General features: G+C 62.0%; 3 protein-coding genes across 3 annotated transcripts; 2 read left to right on the top strand and 1 right to left on the bottom strand.

Moving 5' to 3' along the window:
- Positions 1-21: 21 nt before the first annotated feature.
- Positions 22-7874, top strand: CHRD (chordin). The gene is made up of 23 exons (XM_054166442.1): positions 22-174; positions 455-558; positions 1108-1234; positions 1660-1800; positions 1882-1999; positions 2880-2976; positions 3077-3218; positions 3294-3434; positions 3969-4051; positions 4142-4289; positions 4389-4495; positions 4581-4703; positions 4786-4942; positions 5028-5269; positions 5356-5469; positions 5691-5891; positions 5989-6082; positions 6205-6261; positions 6359-6462; positions 6642-6744; positions 6873-7027; positions 7183-7276; positions 7443-7874. Exons 1-23 carry the CDS (start codon positions 39-41, stop codon positions 7508-7510), a joined length of 2856 nt encoding a protein of 951 aa, XP_054022417.1. The 5' UTR covers positions 22-38; the 3' UTR covers positions 7511-7874.
- Positions 7875-9304: 1430 nt separating this feature from the next.
- CLCN2 (chloride voltage-gated channel 2) lies at positions 9305-22155 on the top strand. Its single transcript, XM_054166580.1, is given in 26 exon segments — positions 9305-9430; positions 9545-9966; positions 9968-10046; positions 14347-14503; positions 14987-15118; positions 15236-15364; positions 15828-15961; positions 16039-16116; positions 16226-16304; positions 16880-17005; positions 17075-17159; positions 17274-17375; positions 17456-17540; positions 17618-17773; positions 18238-18307; positions 18494-18604; positions 18862-19075; positions 19162-19295; positions 19414-19565; positions 19648-19753; positions 19822-19895; positions 20339-20389; positions 20930-20968; positions 21169-21273; positions 21347-21433; positions 21505-22155. Coding segments are annotated over 26 exon segments (3237 nt in total). The 3' UTR covers positions 21709-22155.
- Positions 22156-22293: 138 nt separating this feature from the next.
- Positions 22294-23839, bottom strand: LOC128897685 (heat shock protein beta-7-like). Its single transcript, XM_054166736.1, has 3 exons — positions 23710-23839; positions 22820-22971; positions 22294-22482 (listed from the first exon to the last, which is right to left on the bottom strand). The coding sequence occupies exons 1-3, from the start codon at positions 23834-23836 to the stop codon at positions 22294-22296; spliced, it is 468 nt and encodes a 155-aa protein (XP_054022711.1). The 5' UTR covers positions 23837-23839.
- Between the last annotated feature and the right edge of the window lie 193 nt (positions 23840-24032).

Genomic DNA, 24032 nt, shown 5'->3' with positions numbered 1-24032 from the left:
CAGCCGCGGACGTCTGCCCGCCCCGGCCGGCCGGCACCATGCGCACCGCCCAGCTCTTGCTCCTCGCCCAGCTCCTGCTCCTCACCCAGCTCCTGCCCGGCCGCGCTGCCCGCCCCAAGCTGACCCTGCCCATCCGGCCCGACACGGACCCGCTGCCACCCGGGGGAGCGGCAGGTAGGAGGCACCCACCCCTCTTCCTTCCCCTACGCTCCGGGCACCCCCTGTCCTGTACGAGCCGCACCCTCACTTCGTGCATCCTGCTCCGTGCGCTGCCCTCCCTGCCGCCTGCACCCCCGTCCTTGCACCGCACGCCTGCATCCCACTCCCCTTTTTGTTGCCACCCGTCCCAGGATGACCGAGAGCGGGACTGGCACTGGGAGCGGGATCGGCCGCTGACCGGGTGTTCCTGTCCCAAAGGTGACCGGTGGTGGGGGTTTGGGGGGGGTCTCCACAGGCTGTGCCTTCGGAGGTCGCTTCTATGCCCTGGACGAGACTTGGCACCCGGACCTGGGGGAGCCCTTTGGGGTGATGCGCTGTGTTATCTGCCACTGCGAGCCCGTGAGTGTCCCCGCACTTCCCAGTCCCCGGACCCCTTCTTCCCTCGGGAGATCCCCTAGGATCCGGCCCTGCCGGGGAGGGGGTTGGCGGCGGTGGGGAAGTCGACCCCTTAATTCCATAAACCTCCGCTCACGGCAAAGGGAAGCGGGATCTCTCCAGCCAGCCGGACACCTGGATGTCGTCCCCCTCCCCGCAGCAGTGGGGAGGAGAAGGGGGGTTTAAAGGATCAGGCTTCATTCCTCTTCCCCCTCCTCGGGGATGGCCCCCGGCTCTCTCCCTCCCTCCAAGCAGCCCCCCGAGGCCGGGGCTGGCGGAGCTGTGCACAGCTGGGCAGGGGGCTGTGGGGAGGGGATGTGGGGCTGGGCTTGGCAGCTGTACAGGCAGCTGGGGGCTGTGCAAGGTGTCTGGGGGGCTCGGGATGGGCTGGGATGGGGGCAGCCAGACCTTGCCGGGGGAGCACACCTTAGCACGGTTTGGCACACCTTGGCATGGCTGTTTCGGGCTCTTTCCACCCCTCACCTCCCCCTATACCCACCCCCACCCCCGCAGCAGAGGAACCGCCGAAGCAAGCCAGCAGGGAAAGTGAACTGCAAGAATATGAAGCAGGACTGCCCTGTGCCCACCTGCCCCCGGCCCACACTGCTGCCTGGGCACTGCTGCCACACCTGCCCTAAAGGTGAGGCCCGTGGGTGCCTCACTGCAGGGAGCCCCTCTGCACCCACAGGATCCCCCATGGGCATGGGAAAGGGGGCACTGTGCACACACCCTCCAAACTGGCTGCTAGCTTTCTTGCAGAGGTTGCTTGTGCCCTCTGGATACCTGGGAGGTTGTGGGAAGGAGGAAGCCCTGATGGGCAGAGCTGTCCCCAAATCGCCCTAGGAGGGGTGCAGAGAGGGTGCACAGGGCTCAACACCTGGGCTAAATACCCTGCCTGTCCATCTACCTCCACCCAGCATGTCCCCCCCGCCCCCGTGCGGAGCTCCATGATGATCCACAGGGCACATCTCAGTTTATCTTGGGAGTCTTATTGCCCCCCACTCCAAGCTCTTGGGCACAAACAACCTGGTGCAATGCTCTCCCCCTGTGCCCACCCCATGCCAGCTTTGCTAGGTCCCCCAGAGAAGAGCCCTGCACTTGACACCTTTGAGTACTTTCACGACAAGGAGGACAACCTGGACAAGCCCTACAACGACCGCTCCTACCTCAGCTCTGAGGGGCTGGCCCGTGATGATGCCCGCACAGGTAAGTCACCCCTGTGGGTGGCCAGCAGCAATGTGGGGTACCCCTGCATTCTCCCCACCATCACTGTCATCCCCTCCCCAGAGTTTGTGGCCTTGCTGACAAGCGGCCCAGAGCCCTGGCACCTCACGTCCAGTGCTGTGGCCAAGGCTCGCTTCACCCTGCTGCGCTCCTACCTGCTCTTCTCCATCAGCTACGAGCGGTGAGTCCTGTCCCCTGTCCTTTGCCCAGGCTGGCACAGTGGGCACCCTTCAGAAAAGGGAAGGATGCAGAGGTGCTTGTTGCTTGGTTTTCCTTTCAACCTCTCCCCGTAGCGCCGTAGCCTCGCATTGGCAAGGCAAGAGTTTTAGGGGGGGTGGACAGTGCACTGGGGGTCCAGCCCAGCAGCCGGAATTTCGGCACACCCATGGTGACAGGCCAGCCTCACCCCTTCGCCTCCAGCTCTGGAGTGGGAACAAACGGGAACAACTCCAGGGCTCGACAGAGGACGTGGGCCCAGCAGGACAGAGGTGCCATGCTGCCTTGCAGACACTGCCAGCAGGCACCGCTGCCAGGGTCCCCCGTCTTCGCTCTGCCTTTCCCAGATGCCCACCAGCAGCAGAGCCTCTCCTCTCCCTCCCTTCTTCCCACTCCAGTTTCTTCTGTTCTTCCTCGCTTCCAGGCCCCTTTGCATAGTAAAGTGGTGACTAATTTCCAGCTCCGACCGGGAGAGCCAAACAGAGCCGAAAATGCTCCTAATTTACAGCTGGGCTCGAGTGCTCGGCCCTGCCGCCTTTCCCGGCAGGGATCCCCCTCCTGCTTGCTGCCAGTTTGGCACCACTCTGGGGCAGGAGAGCCCAAGGTACCTATGCCAAGCTGGCACCCAGCAGGATGGCAAAACTGGGACAGTCCCAGCATGGGTGGGCAGAGCACGGTGCTTGACACCCAGGGGAGGACATTGTCCTTCTCTTGCCCACCCCAAATCGCTGGATGGCCCCCTGTGCCCTCCTCAATGCATCCCCCTGCCTGCTGCTGAGCAAGGGTGTTACCAGGGCAGGAAGGTCTGGGCAGGGGGTCCTTTCTCACTCCCTGGGTGCCTGCAGGCTGGGCCGGCCAAGCCGAGTGCGTTTCAGTGATCCTGAGGGCAATGTGCTGTTTGAACACCCCGTGCAGAAGAGTGCTGCCCCTGCGGATGGCATGGTGAGAGGGGCCCAGAGGGCTGGGGGGCATAGCACCCCTCCTCCTCCTGCCTGGGTATGTGGTGTCCCCAGCCCCTGCCCAGCCTTGCCCTTCCCTGCAGCTCTGTGGGATGTGGAGGACAGTGTCCAAGGCCAACGTCCAGCTGCTGCGGGGGGAGCAGCTCCGTGTGTCCCTTATCACCCGGGCACAACCCTCTGGAGAGGTCCATGGGCACATCCTCAAGCACCGGGCACTCTTCGCAGGTAAGTCCAGCTTCTGCATGCCCACCCAGTGGGTGCCCACCAAGATGCCCACTCATGCCCTCTCTCCCTGCACAGAGACATTTGGTGCCATCCTGACCTCATCGGACCCCACACACCTGGGTGCTGGGGGCATGGCCATGCTGACACTGAGCGACACTGAGAACAACCTGCACTTCATTCTCATGGCCCGTGGGCTGCTGGAGCCTGGCACTGGGGGTGAGAGGCCTGGCACTGCCCAGGGAGGCACTGTAGGGCTGGGTGGGATAGTTTGAGCACCTATGTGGCTTCTGATGTGTAGGGGTCAGCATCGATGGAGTCAGGGTTGGTGCATGGGCTGGGGTGCAGGGCTCAGAGTGGGTACAGGAGCTGTGTGTGGCATGAGTGGGGGTTAAGGTGTGTGTAGGGGTCACTGCATAATCTGGAGTGTGCGTGGGTCGGGGGGGTATGTGGCACCTGTGGGGGAATGTGTGGCCACAGGGTGCTGGAGGGCATATGGGCTGTGAGGGTTGCTGCAGAAGGATGGATTTGGAATGTGGGTTGTGCAAGGATTTGTGTGGATACATAGGAAATAGAGTCATAGTGCATGCAGGGGTCCTGGCACACAGCACAGGACAGGCAGGTGTTGAGGAAGTGGAAAATAAGGTGCAGGGGTGTGGGGGCATTGGGCACAGAGGGGTGGGTTTGGGAGAAAGAAGGACAGTGGTTACAAGCTCCCAGTTCAGCAAGTCCAACCCCCTCTGCCACGGCCAGAATCCCCCTGGGTCCCACTGCGGGTCCGCATCCTGCACCAAGGCCAGACACTGCGGGAGGTCCGTGCCAACATCACTGCAGAGGTAAAGACATCTTCTTCCCCCAAGTGCCCCAGCAGCCACGGTGCCCACCATGCCAAGGCTGATCTGTGGTACCTTTCCCCTCCCTGGCAGGACCCTGACTTTGCGGAGGTGCTGAGCGAGCTGTCTGTCCAGGAGCTGCAGTGGTTGGTGCAGGGGCAGCTCCGCATCGTGGCTGAGACTGAGGGCAGGCATGTGCGGCAGCTGGCGGGCACCATCACCACCCGCCGCAGCTGTGACAGTGAGCACAGGGCGGGCAACCCAGGGCACAGGGGGATTGGCCACGCCTTCTCCCATGCCAACCTCACCCCTGCTCTGTGCTTCTCTCTCTGGGCTGAAGCCATCCAAAGTGTGCTGTGTGGAGCAGACGCCTTGCTGCCAACCAAGACGGGGGCCGTGGGCTCAGCCAAGCTGGCATTGCATGAAAATGGCACTCTGGAGTACCAGGTAAGCAAGGGGACACCACCCTCCCTCCTGGGGGTCCCAGAAGGGTCTCTCCCCCTGGAACTGCCCCTCAGCATCTTCCTTACAGGTGCAAGTGGTTGGCACTGCCAGTGAGGTGGTGGGCATTACACTAGAGACCAAACCCCGACGGAAGAGCAAGAGAAACATCCTGTTTGACATGACACCCAGCTACAAGGATGGGATGGTGAGTGCTGGGTTGCACTGGGAGGGAATGGCAAAGGGGTTTGGGGCATGTCCTTATCCTAACCCATGTGATCTCCTGCTGCTGGCAGGCCCAGGGCACCTGGCAGAGCCCCAGCGCCCGTGATGCCCACATGCTGCTACAGAACGAGCTTTTCCTCAATGTGGCTACCAAGGACTGGGCAGAGGGGGAGCTGCGGGGCCAGGTTATCTCTCTGCCCTACAGCGGGCTGCTCGCCCGCTACACAGGTACCTGGGGGGCACAAGGGGTGATGGCAGGAGCAGTGTGGCAGCCCCCTGCCCACCATCTCCCGTGACCCCTTTTTGTGTGCAGAGATGCCTGTGGTGCTGGCGGGGCAGCTGGTTTCACCTCCTGTGGGTAGCGGGGCTGGAGGGCACGCTTGGCTCTCGCTGGATGAGCACTGCCACCTGCACTACGAGATCACAGTGGCAGGGCTGGGGCGCCCGTCTGATGGCACCGTCAGTGCTCACCTCCATGGAGTGGCTGAGCTGGGCGAGATGGGTGCCCATCCCCACCAGCACAAGCGCCTGCTCAAGGGTTTCTACAGCACCGAGGTGAGACTGTCATCTACTTGGGGCACTGCACAGTGGAGACCAGACCAGCCCTTATGCCCACCCTGGTGCTCCTCTCACCTTGACAGGCTCAGGGAGTGGTGAAGGACCTGGACACCGATCTGCTGCAGCACCTGGCCCAAGGCACTGCTTTCCTGCAAGTCAGCACCAAAGCTCACCCCCACGGGGAGATGCGGGGATGGGTAGGTCTCTGCCTGGGCAAGGCACCCCTACCCATCCCCAGCACTGCCCAGAGTTGGGTGGGAAGGGGCACAACATGGCATAGTCCTGGCAGCAAAACGTGGTCTGTACTGTGGTCATCAGCAGTTCCTCATCGTCCCTGACCGTGGAGGGCAGCTGATCATTGGCATGGGAAGTGAGGTAGTCAGTGGTGCCAACCCTCCTGCTCTGTGCCCACATCCAGGTGCACATCCCCAACCAGTGCCACACAGGAGGGACTCGCCTGTCTCCAGGGGAGGCCGAGGTCTCTGAGGGCACCAAGACCAGGGATCTCGAGGAACTGAAGAAGGACCCAAACTCCTGCTTCTTTGAAGGCCAGCACCGGGCACATGGCACTCGCTGGGCACCTGACTATGACAAGAAATGCTCCATCTGCAGCTGCCAAGTATGGGCCAGGGGGGAACAAGTTGGAGGACAATAGATCTCATGGTACCCCCTTGTAACGAGCCCCTTTTAATGAGCCCTGTGCATCCTGCCCCCAGAAGCGCACGGTCATCTGTGACCCCATCCTGTGCCAGCCCCTCAACTGTACCCGCCAGGTGCACCCTGAGGATTTGTGCTGCCCCATCTGTGAAGGTATCTGGGGGCTGGGGAGGTCCTGGGTCGGGGCTGGGGCAGCAGCTGGGTTCCACATGGATTAAAGGTAGCAGGTCCCTCTGAGCCTCTGCCCTGCTCCATGCCCTCCTTCTTCCTTGCAGAAGAGAAGACAGGGCAGGAGGACATAAAGCTGGAGCGGGCACGGGACAGCAGTGAGGGTGAGTCTCAGTGAGCACAGGCTGAGGGGGTAGCTCTGCTTCTCTGGCCTCCCTGGCACCCTCTGCAGGCTGTGTCCACCTCTTCTTCCTCTCCCAGGCTGCTACTTTGACGGGGACAAGACCTGGCGAGGCTCTGGTACCCGCTGGCACCCTGTTGTGCCCCCATTTGGTCTCATCAAATGTGCCATTTGCACCTGCAAGGTAAGGGTGGGTACTAGTCCCCTCCAGACCCCAGCCTGGCCTGTTGGCAGAGCTGCCCCTGCACCCATGGATGCCCTCAAGATAATGGGCACTGCAGAAGAGGCTCAAACCAAGAAGGAGGTCATGTGCCTTGTGCTGACTGCTCCGTGCCCCCCTTGAGCCCACAATGCTCTCCACAGGGCACCACAGGTGAAGTGCACTGTGAGAAGGTGCAGTGTCCACGCCTCACCTGTGCCAACCCTGTGCGCGCCAGCCCCTCTGACTGCTGCAAACAATGCCCAGGTACCTGCACCTCCCCCCTATCCTCCACATTCCCAGCACCCCTGTCACAGCCCCTGCACCTCCCCATGCCACCATCAGTGGAGTGCCCTTCCCCAGTGCATCCTTCCTCCCCATGCCCTCTCCTGCAGCCCCAGAGAAGAGTGTCCCTGCGCTGGCCGACAGCATGCAGGCAGATGGGCCGCGAGCCTGCCGCTTCGGGCGCCGCTGGTACCTCAACAACGAGAGCTGGCACCCCTCCGTGCCACCCTTTGGAGAAATGAAGTGTATCCTGTGCTGGTGTGTGGTGAGTGTGGCAGGCCTTGGGCAGGGGAGGCAAAAGAAGGCCCTGTGCCTGTCCTCAGTGCTTTGCCAATAGTTGGGAGAGCAGCCCAGGGTACCATCCTTGGGAACACACTGCACACTGAGGAACTCCCCCCAAACCCTCTTTCTGCCCTGTAGTCAGGGGAGACACACTGCCAGCGCCAGGAGTGCCCGCCAGCAGCTTGTGCCAGCCCTACCAGGAAGGATAACCCCTGCTGTGCCAAGTGCCACTGTGAGTGCCAGTGCTCACCTGTGGGCACTGCTCCCCCTGAGTTCCCCCTGTGGCCTCCGAATCTCCCCATCTCTCTTGGGTGCTGAACCAGAGCAGCAAAAAACCCAAGCACCCTCCTGACACCTACTCTGCCCATCTCTCATCCCCACTTTCCCTCACCCTGCAGCCCCAGATTCCCCCTCAGATGTGCGGGAGAAGGTCCACGACAGCAGGGTGGAGGTGTGGAGCCGCTGAGCAGTGACCACTGCCTGGAGCCGTGTGAGACCAGGCAGATGTAAGCAGGTCCTTGCCACTCATCACCCCCACGCAGGGCTGGGGGCACGGAGGAGCATGGCAGGGTGCACCCAGTCAGGCACCCAGCCTGGGCACAGCCACAATGATGGGGCTGCCCTGTCCACTCATGCCATTGAGCAGCAGCCAGGCTAACAGAGGCTGGAGCACCAACTGCCCCTCCTCTCTGCATTCCCTCATCTGGCAAGCACAGCGGGCATCATGCCCACCTTGTACATAGTGTAAAATCCCCCTGGCCCTCGTCTTGGCCGAGCTTGTCAAATAATTTATGGTGCCCACTGACAGGGGTCCCGATGTATTTATTAAAACCAGAGATATTGTCCATCCCGATGCCCGCCTCTTCCTAGCAGCAGCAGGCACAGGGCTGTGCCCCTGCACCCCATGACAGGCTCCCATGGAATTTGTGGGACCTGACCTTGCTGGGTTTAGGGATGTGTGTGCTGGGGGGATTTGGGGCACACAAGGTGTGGGAGCCAGTGCTAGGCTGGAGGCACCCCAAGTGGGCTGTGGGGTGGGGCTTGTAGATTGGCAGTGTACAAGACTAGGGCAGAATCCCTTGGCCATGGCTGGGGCTGCTATGGTAGCCATTCCTGTGCCCATGGCAGGGGCTAAGGATGCAAAGCCTGGTGATAGTGCTCTCTGGCACAAGGAGAGCAAGGCTTTGTCCCCAACACCTCCTCAGTGGCACAAAAAGCTCAGCCCAGGACCACAAGCCAGCTGATGCCCATGGAAGTGCCTGCCCACAGCAAGCTGATTGCCTGTACCTGGATATGCCACATGGCAACTCCCACCAGTGCCAGGGCAGACCACATCACATGCTTTGGGGCAGCACTCCCCCAGTCACTCCGGTACAGCCACCCTGGGCTAAAACCTCACATGGCTCATGGGGCCTATGGAAGCTCCAGTGCTGCCACTTGATTTTTTTGTCCCCTAACACAAGGGACTGAGGCACCTCTGGTGACATCACTGCGCTGTGCTGGGACAGCACCAAGAGCCACACTGGAACACTGGCCTCTGTGGGGACAGAACTGAAGCATGGTGGCACACCACCACCAAAGTGGGACGGTATTAGCCTATACTGGGGCTGCACCAGAGGCAGCACTGGACTAGGGTGTGTCATGGTAGGACAACAGGAAAATGGCACTGCGCCATCCCAGGCTGGTACAGAGCCCTGAGTGCTGAGCCAGGTGCCTTGTCCCACGCATGCCCATGGCCCTGTGAGTGTCTGTGCCAGCGGGGTGGCCCAGAGCTGCGCACGCTGGTGGCAGCAGGCAGAGCGTACGTCCTGGCACGGGGCTGCCCCTCCGGATGAGTGTCCTGGCTGCTGTGGGGCAGTGCCAGAAGCTGACAAGTGAGGAGGGAGCTCCGTGCCCAGGGACACAATGAGCAGGGAGCTTATTTTATCACCGCCCTGCCTCAACCCAGTTCGCGTCCGGCAATGAACCCTCCCAGCCTGGCACAGGACATATCCCAGCCCCTAGCTTGGCCATCATTGCCCACCATTGGAGGTGCCAACGTCAAAGCAGAGGGTGGCACCCAGGCAGTGAGAACTAACCCATTCCCCATCCCACAACACCAGCCCGACAGTGTCACAGCTCTGTCTCTCCCTGCACCCAGTTCTTGCCACTGAGGTGCCCTGCGGTGCCCCAGGGAGAAGGGCGAGCTCGGCCCTGCCAGCTGCTCCTGAGCCAGCCATCCTGCCATGCCGGAGCACCTTGCCCAAGGATTGCTGGTGTCATGCTTTGCTCGTGTGCCCCTCTGGAGAGGGCTGAGCCACTGCTGCCCAGCGGGTTTGGCAGCGAAGAGCAGAACCCAGCTTCCTTCCCTGGGGCTGGCAGTCCAGGGATACTGAGCAGCACCACGGTAAGGACAAACTCCCTGCCATCTTTGAGGTACCCCTGGCAAGTCCCCACCGTGCCGAGGTTCCCAGCCATCCATGGGCATCTGCAAATCTCCTTGTGCCATCTGCCTCCCCAGATCCAACCCCTTGGCTGTGGGCTTGCTGCCCGCGCCACCCTCATCGCCCTGCTGCCCACTTTCCACCAGGGCGAAACCACGGGTAAGCAGGGACCGGTGGCAGTGCCAGTGTCCGTGGGAACAAGCAATGCGTCCCAATGGGAATTGTACCCGCGGGCACCCCACGCTAGCTTTTACCCCCCACACTCGCGCACACCGGCTTCCCACGGGTGCCATCCTCAGCTGGGAAACCTACGGGCAAAGCCCATGGGTGGGCAGAGCAGAGTCCCTCAGCCCCATCCGGGCACCCCCTTGCCCCTGCCCGGTGCTGGATGCTCGGCGCCGCTGGCAGAGGCGGAGCACGACCGGTCCCTCCCCTGGGCAGTGCCCCGGGCCCGCCCTGTACGGCCCGGGAGGAGCCGCCGCGGGCACCGACACCGGCACGGCCAGGAGCGGAGGCACCGGCGGCACCATGGCCTCCGAAAGCGAGGCGCAGCGGGCGCTGCAGTATGAGCAGACCCTGGTGAGTGCGGCCGGTACCGGGCACCGGGGGGTACCGTGCACTGGAGGGACTCGGCTCACGACGGGGCGCCTGGGGCAGATGGGCGGTTTTGGAGGACTGTCCCGCTCAGGGTGGCGGTGCTGCTGAGCGCTGCGATGTCCAGTTTGGGGTACCCACCTTCGGGCTGTGGCTGGGGATGTCTCCCGGGACAGAAGTGCCACCCCATAGCCCCACCAGCAGTGGAAGTGCTCAGCTGAGCCCCCCACTCCCTGCGGCAGGACTCCTGACCGTACGTCACCCCCCCCCCCAACCCCCTCATCACTTGGGCAGTGATGCCCACACTGTGTGGGCTCCCAGAGGCACCGCGAGGGCACCCTTCACTCCCTAGCCCTCTCCTCCCAAGATAGCATATCTCCTCCGCCTGCAACCTTAGCCCCATGTTTACAGCTCCTTCCCTTCTGGGGCCTCCCCACTGGCACCTGGATGCCCTGTCTGTCCCCAGTGTCCTCCCTCCCCTCTGCTGCCTAAGGCACTCAGACGTCCGGGCAAAGGTGCTTCCCCCTTGTCCCTGCTTGGGACTGTGCCTGGGGCAGCTCGGCAAATGGGTACTTTGCCCTGGCATTCCAACAGGCAGTGCCGAGAAGGTGGGCAGGGAAGCAGGGGCTGATCTGCTGCAGGCTACCCGTGCCCATGGCAGCCCAAGTCTGCCAAGAGCTTGAGCTAGTTGCTGTGAGTGATGCCTGCTTGGCAGGGCTGAGCCAAGGAGCAGCTGGGGCCACAAGCAGGCACCATCAAATGTGAGCCGTGGGGGTGCTACTCCTCCCCTACCCTGGCACCGGACTGCCCTCCTGGGTGCCGTATCCGTGGTGGGTGGGTACAGCCAGCCTGGCCAGGCACCACGGGGCGGAGGAGCCTGCGGGCAGTGCGTGAGGGGAAAGGCACGTTGGGCTGGCATCAGGGCAGCCTTGCATGGCGCCAGCAGACTTTGCCCTCCTTTCCTTCGGGCGGGGTAGCACCCGTGCCCCAGGTGCCCCAAGGCACCCATCCCCATGGCCTCTGGCTGCAGCAAGGCTTGTGAAACTACCTGAGGCTCATGGGTGAGGCTGGGTGCGGGCTCCTGTCCCACAGCTTTACACCTGGATTTTGGGAGCTGCCTGGGCACGTGCTGGGCAGGAGGGGTGCCCAGCCCTCTGCAGTGCATCCAAGCTACCAGCAGCTCCTGCTAGCACCTGCCAGGAGATTCAGGATCCAGCCAGAGCCTGGCACAGGTTGGTCTGAGCTAGACTGCCCTGAGGACAGCCCAGGGAACAGTTCTTGCCCATGTCCACAATCACGGCATCAGAGCTGGGCTGCAGGGTTGTGCCTAGTTGTGCCCAAAGAGCCCTGTTTCCACCCTACGTCCTTAATCTCCTCCCCCCTAGATTTCACCAGCCCTGGTATGCTGTGGCCATAGTGCCACTTGGTGCTGGCACAACCTCACCCTTAAATATCTCCCCACGTAATGGCATCCCCCCCTGTGGACCCCATGCTGAGCCGGTGCCCATGAGAAACCCCAACCATGCTAACTGTGCCAGGATGCATGCCAGCCCAGGTGTCCCCAGCATGCCAGGCTGCTGTGATGGGAAGCAAGGGGCCTTCAGGAGGTGGGGGTGGGATTAAGCTTGACAAACTGCCCTTGTTCCCTGTGGAGCCGCTCAGGGTGATTAGAGCCCAGCTAAGACGGGCAGCGTGACACACTCCACAGCCTCTGCCTGCCTGCTGCCACCCCAGAGGACCCCCTGCCTTTAAAAAACTGTGCCCCAAGATCATGGTTTCAGGGAGAAGGTTGACTGGCATTGGCCATGTGGAGGTGGGCTCTGCTGCAAGACAAGCTCAGTGCTATGGGACAGGGTGGCACAGGGACACAGCAGCACCAGATGCCAGTACCCGCCCTAGGCACAACATCACCCGGGTGCAGTGGACATCATGGGCTGGCACTGCCCGGGGAGCTGTGGCACGGCCAGTGCCCCCAGTGCAGGAGCCCAGGACCGACATAGCAGCCTTGGCCCATGCCTGTGTCCCCGGGTGCCCCCCACCAGGCTCTTCCCCCGTGCCCGCTCCCTGCCTGCCCAGCACTGTGATTGTTCAGCTGTTTTGTGGCGGAGGCCGGAGTCCCAGGGCTGTTTGTGTTTCAAAAGGCCTTTGTGGAAAAATAACCCGAGCGGGAGGAGGAGGAGGAGGAGGAAAAGGAGGAGGAGGAGGAAAGAGAGAGCCCACCGCTGGCCTTCACTGTGTCCTCACAGCCGTGCCAGGGCTGTGGACACACTGGCTGCACACCATGGGGCACCCCTGGGGTGCAAGGTCATGGCATGGGGCAGAGCAGTAACGCAGGCTAGCATTGGGTGGCAGGTGGCAGTGGGCTGGCACAGTCCCTTCACTTAAATCGCTGTTGTTGCAAGTGGGGGTGGCTAAAAACAAAGGGAGGAGGAACAGAATCCCACCTCACCCACTCCTCTGCAAGCAGGCTGGACCCCCGGCAGCTGGACATCCCATTGGGTGTCCCAACAAACGCAGGGCAGCATGGCAGCCCCTGCCACAGCCCCATGACTGGGCATGAAGCTGTTTCAGGGGGCTTTTAACCTGAGGTTACTCCGATCCCAGCCAGGACTGACCATGGGGCAGCAGTGAGGCTGGGGGAGGAGGGTTCTTGGCAGGGGGCCAGCACTTCCTGGGGCGTCCTCCCGTTTCATCTTCCAGAGGAAACAAGCTTCACCCGAAGGGAGCCTTTGAACTCAGGGACCCATGCAGGGCCAGGGTCCTCCTCTGACAGATGCCAGATCTGACCACCCGAGGTGGATGTGTCAGTTCCCTTCCTGCCCCCGGCACACTTCCACAGGGCAAGGGGTTTCTGAGCCCACACTGAGCAGGAGTCTGGGGGGAAATCCATGCCAGGAGGGGCATCAGCAATGGAAATGAATGTGCCCCCCACTCCCTGCCTGTTTCCCCACCCTTCCTCCTGCCGCTGAACACAACCTGGTTATTAGACAGTGGAGAATCCACTCGGCGCCGCTCTGGCTGCTTTCTGCTCCCTGCCAAAGGGACCCGGGCAGGAGTGATGCCCCGTGTGAAATGCACCTTCACACCGTGCCCCTGGGGGCTAGCACATGCCACCAGGCTGAGGGGTGCATACAGGACCCAGGTGTCCAGAGTGGGCACCTCTCAGCAGCCAGGGCCGGGCTGCCCACGTGCCATGCATGGTGCCCACCCATGGTGTTGCCCCTCCATCCAGCATCAACACAGGCTGTGCTGAGGAGGGTGACTGTGCCCCAGCCACGTGCTGCACTGGCGTGGCATGGCGGGTGGGCACTCCATCGGCATGGGGCTCACGTCGCTCCGACGTGGGAGCCTGGCAGGGCCCCCACAGCCCTGAAGCCTCCCTTTGTGCCGGGCCAACCTCTGGCACTTGGCATTCAGGTCGTGCTGGAGGGAGTGAGGCGGAAACCAAGCAACCAAGTCCTTGGCAGTGCCCGCCAGCATGGGACAAATGCCCCCAGCTTGGTGGGGAGGACGGGCACAAAGAGCTCCTGGCCAGCACCAGGGGCACTGCCAGGGCCACCCCCCCACACCCTGGCCAGGCCACGTGCCACAGTCAGGCAGGAGGCACCCGAGGAGGAGGGGATGCCTCCTATGTGGGCACAAAGCCACTCACCTCCTTGCTCCCCAGCTTTCCCCCTCACAGCTCAAGGAGCACCCTGTGCCTGATGCTATGCCCCCTCTCCCCTGGACTGGGGATGTGCCCTGACCCTCACTGACCTCCTACCTCCCTGCTGCTGGCAGAGACTGGTCAGCTGGTGTCACTTGTAGCGTGCCAAGGCTGGCTCCCCGTGGGCCACCCCAGCCCTGCTCTTAGTGATGCTGAAGGGAGCGGCCCAGCAGAGCACCAGCACAACCCCAATACCAGCCCTCAGAATCTCCTGGCCAGGCTGGCTGTGTTCCCAACACTGGAGTTCCTTCCCCACCTTTCACCAGCCCAACACTGTGCCTGGAGCACCTGGGCAGGGCCGGTGACTGGTACCACACAGAGCTGCCTGCCTGTGCTGGGGTATTGGGTGAACCAATTGTCATTGATCCCCAAGCAGCTTTTCTGCCCAACCCCTTCCCACGCCCTGGATGGCATGTAGAGACCCACAGAGCCATCAGGCACTCTTCCCCTGAGGGTGTCTGGCACTGCCCAGTGCTGAGAGGCCATGCCAGCATGCCCGCTGCTCCCCTGCCTCAGTTTCCCCACTCGAGCGGGTGTTCCAGCCTGCCGTGACAGCCCTGCCCGCTCCTTCTCCCGCAGATGTATGGCCGCTACACGCAGGACCTGGGCACCTTCGCCAAGGATGAGGCAGCTCGGCTGCGGCTGCAGCAGAGGCACGGAGAAGGGGACACTCACCGGCCCCGCCGGCCCTCTGAGCTGCTGGAGTACACCCAGGGGCGCTGTGCCCCCTGCCGTGGTAAGGGCCATCGGGGATGGGGACGCCGGTGGGCGCAGCCTCACGGCAGCAACCGGTCTGAGCAAGGCTGCCCACCCTCCTGCAGTGGCGGCGGGTAGGGTTTCTCTGGCTGTCATGGGACACCGGCGCCGAGGACAATGCCACCTGCCCGTCGGGCAGCAGGGACACAATGGCCCAAAATAGCCAGGCACGCCGCGGGGACTTGGGGCCCCCAGCCCCTCTGTCTGGGGCCGTGCCAGGGGGGCCGTGCTGGAGGGAGGTGCATGCCCAGCAGTGCCTTGTGCAGGTTTGCACTGCTGGAGCCCACTATTCCTGCCCACTCGTGGCTGTGGCATGGCTGTGGTGGTGCTGTGCTGGACGGTGCCTGCAGGGCTGGGTCAGAGAGGCTGGTTGTGAGCACTTGTGTCCCTGCCAGCCTGACCCCACTGCCTGAGCAGCCCATCCTCGGGGTGCCTGGCACTGAGCCTGCCCTTGTGCCTGCAGTCTGTGCCTTGCAGTGTCAGCGGTTCCTCATCTCCAAGGTGGGTGAGGACTGGGTCTTCCTCATCCTTCTGGGGCTGGTCATGGCACTGGTCAGCTGGGCCATGGACTTCGCCATTGCCACCTGTCTCCAAGGTAAGTGGGCACCAGTGGGGTCCCGGGGCCATGGCATGCCAGCACGGGGTGGTCGTGCCACAGGGCCATGGCATGGTCCTCACTACCTGTGACCCACCTGGCTGGCTTTGCCCACAGCCCAGAAATGGATGTATGGGGGCCTGGACACTAATGTGCTGCTGCAGTACCTGGCTTGGGTCACCTACCCCACTGTTCTCATCACCTTCTCAGCTGGCTTCACTCAGATCCTCGCCCCTCAGGCTGTAGGTAGGGCACTGGAGGGGCTGGCTACATCCTAACAGAGTGTTCAGTACCTGGGGCTGTGTGCTGGGAGTTGTCTGGATGTCCTCCTGAACTATGGGGTTGGGGATCCTGAAGGTCTTCCATGGGCTGTGGTCTGGTCTGGTCTTCAGAGGGTCTCCTACAAGCTATGGGGTGGACAGCCTTCTAGGATACAAGGTTGGGTGTCCTGGGGATCTTCCTAGGCTTAGGAGTTTGTCTTCAGAGGGTCTTCTGGGGGCTGTCGAATTGGAGTACCCCCAGGGGTATGGGCTGATCTGTTCCTACATGGCCATGGGGCTGTTCCTGCTGACTGTGATATGGGCAGAGGTGTTTCTGGGATCACATTGAGAGGTGGAAGAGTCAAGGATTCCCCCCAGAACTATGGGGCAGGGGGTCCCTAGTGGACTCCCTCGATGGCCTTGGGTCAAGACTGTCTCCTTGGTGTCAGGTTCAGGAATACCCGAGATGAAGACCATCCTGAGGGGTGTTGTGCTGAAGGAGTACCTCACCTTCAAGACATTTGTGGCCAAGGTCATTGGCCTGACATGCGCCCTGGGCAGTGGCATGCCCCTGGGCAAAGAGGTGAGAGCACTGCCTGGGTCAGGACAGGCAGAAGGCCAAGAAGGACACCATCCTCAGCCTCCCCACTGTCCCCACAGGGTCCCTTTGTCCACATTGCCAGCATGTGCGCAGCCCTGCTCAGCCGCTTCCTCTCCCTCTTTGGAGGCATCTATGAGGTGAGCAGGGCAGGTTGGCCCAGTGAGGGCTCTGCTTGTGCCCTCCAGCAGGTTTGGCAGTGCCTAGGGGGAAGGGGGCAGTGCCCACTCACCCCCGGCTCGCCCACAGAACGAGGCAAGGAACATTGAAATGCTGGCAGCTGCCTGCGCTGTTGGTGTCGGCTGCTGCTTCGCCGCCCCAATCGGAGGTAGGGTCACCCTGGGCTCCCCCAGCCTCCATACACCTCCCACGTGGGCACCAGGGTCTGCCTGGTGGGGCAAGGAGGACCCCAGGTCAGCTGGCATGGGAAGAGGAAGGGAGGAGCGGGCACCATCCCCCCGGGGGTGTAATGTCTGCTCTCATCCTCTTCCCTGTTGCCTTGCACTCCAGGGAGCTCCTTGCTCTGGCCCCGCTGAGCCCTTCCTGTAGGTTGGTGGTGTGTCTGACTCCCTCCCTGTCGTCTGCCTGCTGTGCTGCCCCATCTGCCCCTCCATACATCCATGTGCACCCCACCCCAGGGCCATCCCCCATGTTGTTGCTCACATTCCTGTGCTACCCTCTTGCTCCCGCTGACCGTTTCTCCGCAGTGCCCGCTGCGGCCAGCTGGGAACCAGCCATGTGCTTTGCCAGGGAAGCCCTTGAACCACCCCATAGAGTGTCCTTGGGGCTGTCCAGAATCTGCAGGCCATGCATGAGGGTGGGCTTGGGGCAAGAAGCATGCCAGGTGCCAGGGGCCCACTTGGGTTTCGCCGCCTCCCTCGTGCACTTCCCCCCTGGTGCCAGGCGTCCTCTTCAGCATTGAGGTCACCTCTACCTTCTTCGCTGTCCGCAACTACTGGCGCGGCTTCTTCGCTGCCACCTTCAGTGCCTTCATCTTCCGTGTTCTTGCCGTCTGGAACAAGGATGAAGGTACTTCTGGCAGGGTGGGAGGCCCAGGGACCCTCCTGCCCAGCCCTGCTGATCTCTGCCACCCCCCAGAGACGATCACTGCGCTGTTCAAAACCCGCTTCCGCCTTGACTTCCCCTTCGACCTACAGGAGTTGCCTGCCTTTGCCGTCATTGGGTGAGTGGAGCCACCCCAATGCCCATCCCATGACCCCAGGGGTGAAGTGAAGGTGCTGGTGGTGGCAGTGGTGGAAGCAGGACCTGTGTATGGTCAACCTTTTCCTCTGCCCAGGATCGCAAGTGGCTTCGGAGGTGCACTCTTCGTCTACCTCAACCGCAAGATTGTGCAGTTCATGCGCCGCCAGAAGACCATCAATCGCTTCCTCATGAAGAAGTAGGTGTCCAGTGGTTTCCAGCACTGGGCTAGTGGAGTCAGAGCTGCACCAGTCACCCCCTGCCCTTTGTCACCCCCAGGCGTCTGCTCTTTCCTGCCCTGGTGACACTGCTCATCTCCACGCTGACCTTCCCCCCCGGCTTCGGACAGTTCATGGCTGGCCAGGTACCCACCATGGGGTGGCACAATGGTCCCCACCGCAGGGCGACCACCAGCTCCACCTGACTCCTGTCCATCCCCAGCTCACCCAGAAGGACACTCTGGTGACACTGTTCGACAATCAGACATGGGCCAAGCAGGGGCTCAGTGACGAATTTGAATATTTGGGCATCCTGGAAGCTTGGCGTCACCCTCGCTCCAATGTCTTTGTCACCCTCGTTGTCTTCATCCTCATGAAGGTGAGTAACTCCTGCCCCTGCTAGCCCTGGAGTGCCACCAGACAATTGTGGGACAGGGCTCCTGGATGCCCCTGGGTATGTTTTGGATGGGTGCTAGAAAGGTGGCCCCAAGAGGTACTGTGTGGCTCCTCCCAGAGGCCACCAAAGTGTTGGCTGGTACTGCCAGCACGCCATCAAAGAGATCTTGGCTGGGATCCACTAAGGTGCCAGCAGGAGGTACTGGAGTGGTACCCCCAGGTGCCACCAGGGAGGTCTTGGCCAGGCGCCCTCAGGTGCCACCAGGGAGGTCCTGGCCGGATGCCATCAGGCACCACTAGGGAAGTTCTGGCAGGGTGCCCCCAGGGAGGAGTAGAGTGCCCATGCTCTGCTCCACAGCAGCTACCTGCTGTGGGGCACAGCAGGGATAGGAGGCAGGGCTGGGCTGGGGGTGGAGTAATTAACAGCTGTCTGTACCCCCCATGCAGTTCTGGATGTCAGCCCTGGCCACCACCATCCCAGTGCCTTGTGGAGCCTTCATGCCTGTCTTTGTCATTGGTGAGAGTCTGTACCCTGTCTAGCCAGGGTGGGAGAAGGGAGATGTTTGTCAGTCCACACTAAGGTGCTCATGACTGTCCCTAGCTGTCTCTTTCCCTGGCAATATCAGGCAGAGGGAAGGGTGCAAGGCTGGGTCAGGTTCTGGGAGAGCCCTTACGCCCTGTCCCAGCCCCTCTCTGTGGACAGGGGCAGCTTTTGGACGCCTGGTTGGAGAGAGCATGGCAGCCTGGTTCCCTGATGGCATCCACACCAACAGCAACACGTACCGCATAGTGCCAGGTGGCTACGCCGTGGTGGGTGAGCACCGAGCCAGCACGGGCACACCGTGGTGGGCATCACTTGGAGGTGCTCCAAAGGAGCTGGCAGGCTCCCCGGGGCTGAAGTGATGCCACCAGGAACTTGAGGTGACACCACCAATGGGGATGTCTCCAGGAGGCCCCAAGGGTTCTGGGTGTAGTGGATGCCCTAGGGGTGGGGACCCAGGGGTACGGACCGAAGGGTGGGGACCCAGCCTGGTGGGTAGCAGCTGACATATTTTCCACGGATGGGCACAGGGGCAGCCGCACTGTCAGGAGCCGTCACCCACACAGTGTCCACAGCTGTCATCGTCTTCGAGCTGACAGGGCAGATCTCTCACATCCTGCCCGTCATGATCGCTGTGATCCTGGCCAACGCCGTGGCCCAGAGCCTCCAGCCATCCCTCTACGACAGCATCATCCGTATCAAGAAGCTGCCCTACCTCCCTGAGCTGGGCTGGGGCCACCACGAGTGAGCGTGTGTCCCCTGCTATATCCCCAAGCCCCCCCAGCATGCAGGAGGGGAGGAGTAGCATCACCATTTCCCTCCCGGCACAGGAAATACAACGTGCGGGTGGAGGACATCATGCTGCGGGACATCCACTACGTCACCCCCAACTGCAAGTACCGCGACCTGCAGCACATTCTGCAGAGCACCAAAATGAAAAGCCTGCCGCTGGTGGAGTCTGCTGGTGAGATGTGGGCGGGGGGCTCTGCCAGCACCCACCCTAGCTGTGGCTGTGCCAGGATGGCAAGGGTGGGATGGAGAAAGGGGTGTCAGGAGCCAACGCAGCTCCCTGCTGCCGGCAGAGTCCATGATCCTGCTGGGCTCCATCGAGCGGACACAGGTAGGGGCTCTGCTCAGCCAGCAGCTCAGCCCCCAGCGCCGGCTCCTGGCCCTGCGGCAGAAGGTGCTGGCTGAGAATGAACACCGGCCTTCCGATGCCAGCATTCGCTTCCAGGTGAGGGAGATGGCTGCCTCAGGGGATGCCCGGACAGGCTGCCCCCCACCGCCATCCCACCACCCCCTATCCCCCACTGCAGATCAGCACAGAGACCTCCTCAGGTGCCCCCACCCGTGTCTCCCCCCGCAAGCCCCTGAAGCCAGCATTGAAGCGGGTGCCCAGTGCCCCAGTCGAGAGCCTGGCCGGTGAGTATGCACCCAGCCCCTCCAACCCCACTTGTGCCCCTCTGCTGACACCTACTCCCCATTTGCAGCTGGCATCACTGACCACTCTGGCATTGCCCTCAAGAACCTATTCTGTGCCAACACCACCACAGAGCCCACCGAGGTGAGTGTCTGGCCCTACCTAGCCCTGTCCATCCCTGCCTGGCCCATTCTGACATCCTTTCCCATCACTCCCATCCCTTTTCACTTCACACTCCTGCCCACTCCTGCTCACCTTTTCTCATTCCTACTTAGCCCTTTCCATTCTTTCTCATCCCTGCCCCATCCTGCCCATCCTTGCTCATACCCCTTCCCTTCCCTTCCCTTCCCTTCCCTTCCCTTCCCTTCCCTTCCCTTCCCTTCCCTTCCCTTCCCTTCCCTTCCCTTCCCTTCCCTTCCCTTCCCTTCCCTTCCCTTCCCTTCCCTTCCCTTCCCTTCCCTTCCCTTCCCTTCCCTTCCCTTCCCTTCCCTTCCCTTCCCTCCCCTTCCCCTTCCCCCTCCCCCTCCCCCTCCCCCTGGCATCCCTGCCATGCCCTAACACAGCTGTATCTCCCCATGTGGTGCCAGGCCCAGGGCATGGCCTATCGCAAGGCCAAACACGTCCGCATTTCCATCGTGGTAAGCTGCAGCCAATCACAGTCTGGGCACAGCTCCTCTCAGCCAATTGGAGGCCAGCATGGATTTTCTGAACCAATCAGGGGCCTGGCAAGATTCTGCTTGGCCAATCATGTTCAGCCTATGTCTGTGTGGCCAATCTCAGACTTCCTGATTCTGCTCAGCCAATCACGGTGTGCGTTCTCCCAATCTCAATCTTTTGTGGCCAATCATAGTGTGACCTGGGGGCCTTGGCCAGTCACAGCCATGGATTTACCCCACTTTTCTCAGCCAATCATAGCTCAAGCTGCATTCCACCCAGCAATCACAAGCTGGGCTTGGCCCATCTTGGCCAATCATGGTGTGGCCTGTGTCCTCTCAGCCAGTCTTGTTACCTGACTGGTGCTCTACCCACATGCTGCCTGCACCCTGCCTGCATGTGCTGCCTTTGCCCTGCCTGGGTACTGCTGCCTGCACCTCGCTGCACCCTGCACACTCCCTGCCCCTCTCCGCCACCAGCCTGCCTGTCCTGCCAGCCTGCCCATGCTCATCCATCTTTTGCAGGAGGAGATGGATCCAGGTGACAGGATGACCCCAGCAGAGGTGAGGGTTGGGCAGGTGCAGGCAGGACTCTCCTGCCCACAGGGACCTGGGAGATCCCAATGGGATGCTGAGGTGTGAGGTGGAGGCAGCACCGATGGATGACCTTAATGTACCCATAATAGTGGGTGTAGGGGCAGCAGTTTTCTGGCACCTTGCGGGGTACACACCCCCTCACCCTGCCCCATGACATCCCCCATCAGATCCTGGAGTGGGAGGAACAGCAGTTGGACCAGCTGGTAGATTTCAGCAGTGCCAAGATTGACCCTGCACCCTTTCAGCTTGTGGAGCACACCTCACTGCACAAGGTGAGACCTTGCTTCTTTAGACCTCAGCCCAGTTTCCCCTCCAGGCCTCCAACTCAGCCTTTTCTCCCCGCAGACCCACACTATCTTCTCGCTGCTGGGCCTGGACCACGCGTACGTCACCAGCATCGGGCGCCTGGTGGGCATGGTGTCACTCAAGGAGGTGAGCAGGGGCTGTGAGGCATGGGCCAGAGCGCCCAGAGCCACCAGCTTATGGGTTTGGGGTTCTTGCAGCTGCGCAAGGCCATTGAGGGCTCGCTGACAGCCAAGGGGGTGAAGGTTCGCCCGCCGCTCGCCAGCTTCCGGGACAGCACCGCCAGCACCAGTGAGCCTGACACCACCGCCCTGCGCCAGCTCTGGGACCGCCACCAGCACCACGCCATGCCCCGCGAGGCTGGTCCCAGGGCTGATGAAGATGACAACACCCCCAAGGGCTAGCGGGATGGGGTGTCGCCCATTGTGTCCCCAGGTGCTGCAGGGACCCTTGGCAGATGCCAGGGGATGCTCACCCCGTGCCCAGTCATACTGGGCTTGGCTTAAGGGTGGGAACTCCCAATCCAGTGCCTCTGACCCCTCTCTGTGCCAGGGGCTGGCCAGGTGCCCTCCCAGCCTGCCCACGCTCCCCACCTCCCTGTCACCTCTTGGGGCTTCCCACTTCACTACCTCTTCCCACCTCAGCCCCTAGTGTCCTCTAGCACGGCCACCACCCTCACCCCCCCTGCCCACAGGCACCACAACATCCCTGCTCAGGGTGGTGTGAACACTTGGGTGGGCACTGCCCCCCTCCTCAGCGCCTTATGGCTGGGAAGTGGGGGAGGTCCTTCTGCCTCTCCATTTCGCAGCCCTCTCCATGTAAATACAGAGATTTTTATATTAATTTAATAAAAGGACTTTATAAACAGAGCAGGCACAGAGGGGCTGGAGGTGGGCAGAGGGCACAGCCAGCAGGCACCAGCCAAGCCTCCACACAGTGCCAGGGTTGGCATCACTTGAGGCAAGAAGCCTTTTTTACCCAGTGCCAGCTCACAGCGTGGCCTCACTGCGGTACAGCAGCTGCGGGGGCTCGCCGGGGCGGGCACCAGCACGGCGCCGGGCAGTGATCACCAGCGTGCCAGCCTCGGTGAGGGCACAGCTCACCGACAGCGGGTCCGTGTCCTCAGGCAGCTGGCATTTGTGGGTGAAGGTGTCACAGATGGTGCCATCCTCGGCCACCTATTGGGAGGCAGCACATTCTGTTAGCCTGGTGTTATCAACGGGGCAGCTCCCAGCCACCACAGCTCCAGCAAGGGAAATCAAGAGGGCAGTGACTCAAAAGGGTCATTCCCAGTTTCCCTGCTGCCAGTAGGGAGCAGCTCACAGTTACCTCAGTCTTGCAGGGTGGGATGATTTCCACTTAGCTCTATGCCAGCCTGTTCCAAATTGCCTCACACCACAATGGGGCAGGAGTTACCCCAGTGCCATCAAGGGCAATTCCCAGTTACTATGGGGCAGGACCCTATCACTCTATGATGTTTGGGGCAGGGGATTCTGCCTCCCTAGGGGGCCTCACCTTCTCAGCCTGGATGGCGACATGGCAGTTGGAGGTGATCACCACGACATCAGGGGGCTCAAACTGGCTGACGTCAGCTACCACCTGGTAGGTGTCACCCTGGACACGCACCCAGGTGCCCAGGCTGCAGGGGTACATGGCACCTGGAGACCCTGCAAGCATTTGGGGGGATGATGGGGACAGGGGCATGGCACTTAGGGGCTGGGGCACGGAAGGGGGCGTGGAAAAGTCTGGTGATGCTGGGGAGGGCAGTTCAGAGTGGCAGTGGGGAACTGCAGGGAGAACTGGGTGCCCTAGGGATATGGGAGGTATTGAGTGGTCTGAGGTGGGGATCCAGGGGTAGTAGGAGGCAGTGGGAGGTCTGGAGGCACTGGACAATTTGGGAACAGAGAAATGGTGCAGGCGGCTGGAGACAGAGGGGACAACCAGGAAAGGGAGTGGATTGGGGTGGGCTCTGGGATTACTGAGAGGTTCTGGGGGTGTACAAGGAAAGTGGCAGGCTAGCAGGGGACACTAAAGAGTCTGGGGCACAGGGGATGCTGAGGACATAAGGGCAGCCAGGAAGGTTTGGAGAGGTGGGAAAGACCATGGAGGGGTCTGGGGACAAAAGGAGGCTGAGAAGGGTTTGGAGAGAGGGAAGGTGGAGGCACAGTGGGCCTGGGGAAGGCAGGGACAGTAGGAGTACTGGGGAATTTTGGGGGAGGGCAGGGCTGGAGGACTGTCCAGAAAGCTAAGCAGCACCTCGGGCATAGTTGGGGCTCCCCTCCCAGCTCCCCCCACTCTATGTTGGGGGGTGCCATGCTGCACCCAGGCACAGGGCAGCTGGATAGCCCTTGGGGGAACACCCTCTGGGGTAGCGGGGACCCCCCACCCCCTCCAATCCCCAGTACCTGGGTACCCAAAGGCCTCGTGTGCCCGTGCCCCGAAGGGCCGACGCCGCAGGTCGCCCTCGAAGCAGGGCTCTCCATGCCCTTGGCTGAAGGCACGGTACGTGGAGGCTGAGCCAAGCGAGGCCATGGTGCCTGCTGCCTATGCTCCCCAAAGCCTCAGCCGCGGGGAGGGGGCTGGCCGACTGTCACCACTGCCACCACGATGCCCATAATTAGGCACCCCGGCCCCAGGAATGTGAGATAAGGGCTGAAGCCTCACCGTCACCCTGCGGGGCCATGAAAGGGGACATGTTGCTGCCACCCACCTCAGCTCTCCAAGGAGA

The sequence above is a fragment of the Dryobates pubescens genome, chromosome 13 (assembly GCF_014839835.1).
Source record: "Dryobates pubescens isolate bDryPub1 chromosome 13, bDryPub1.pri, whole genome shotgun sequence".
Taxonomy (NCBI): Eukaryota; Metazoa; Chordata; class Aves; order Piciformes; family Picidae; genus Dryobates; species Dryobates pubescens.
The sequence above is the reverse complement of the archived record's forward strand: the minus strand, read 5'-3'. Positions and strand labels throughout refer to the sequence as shown.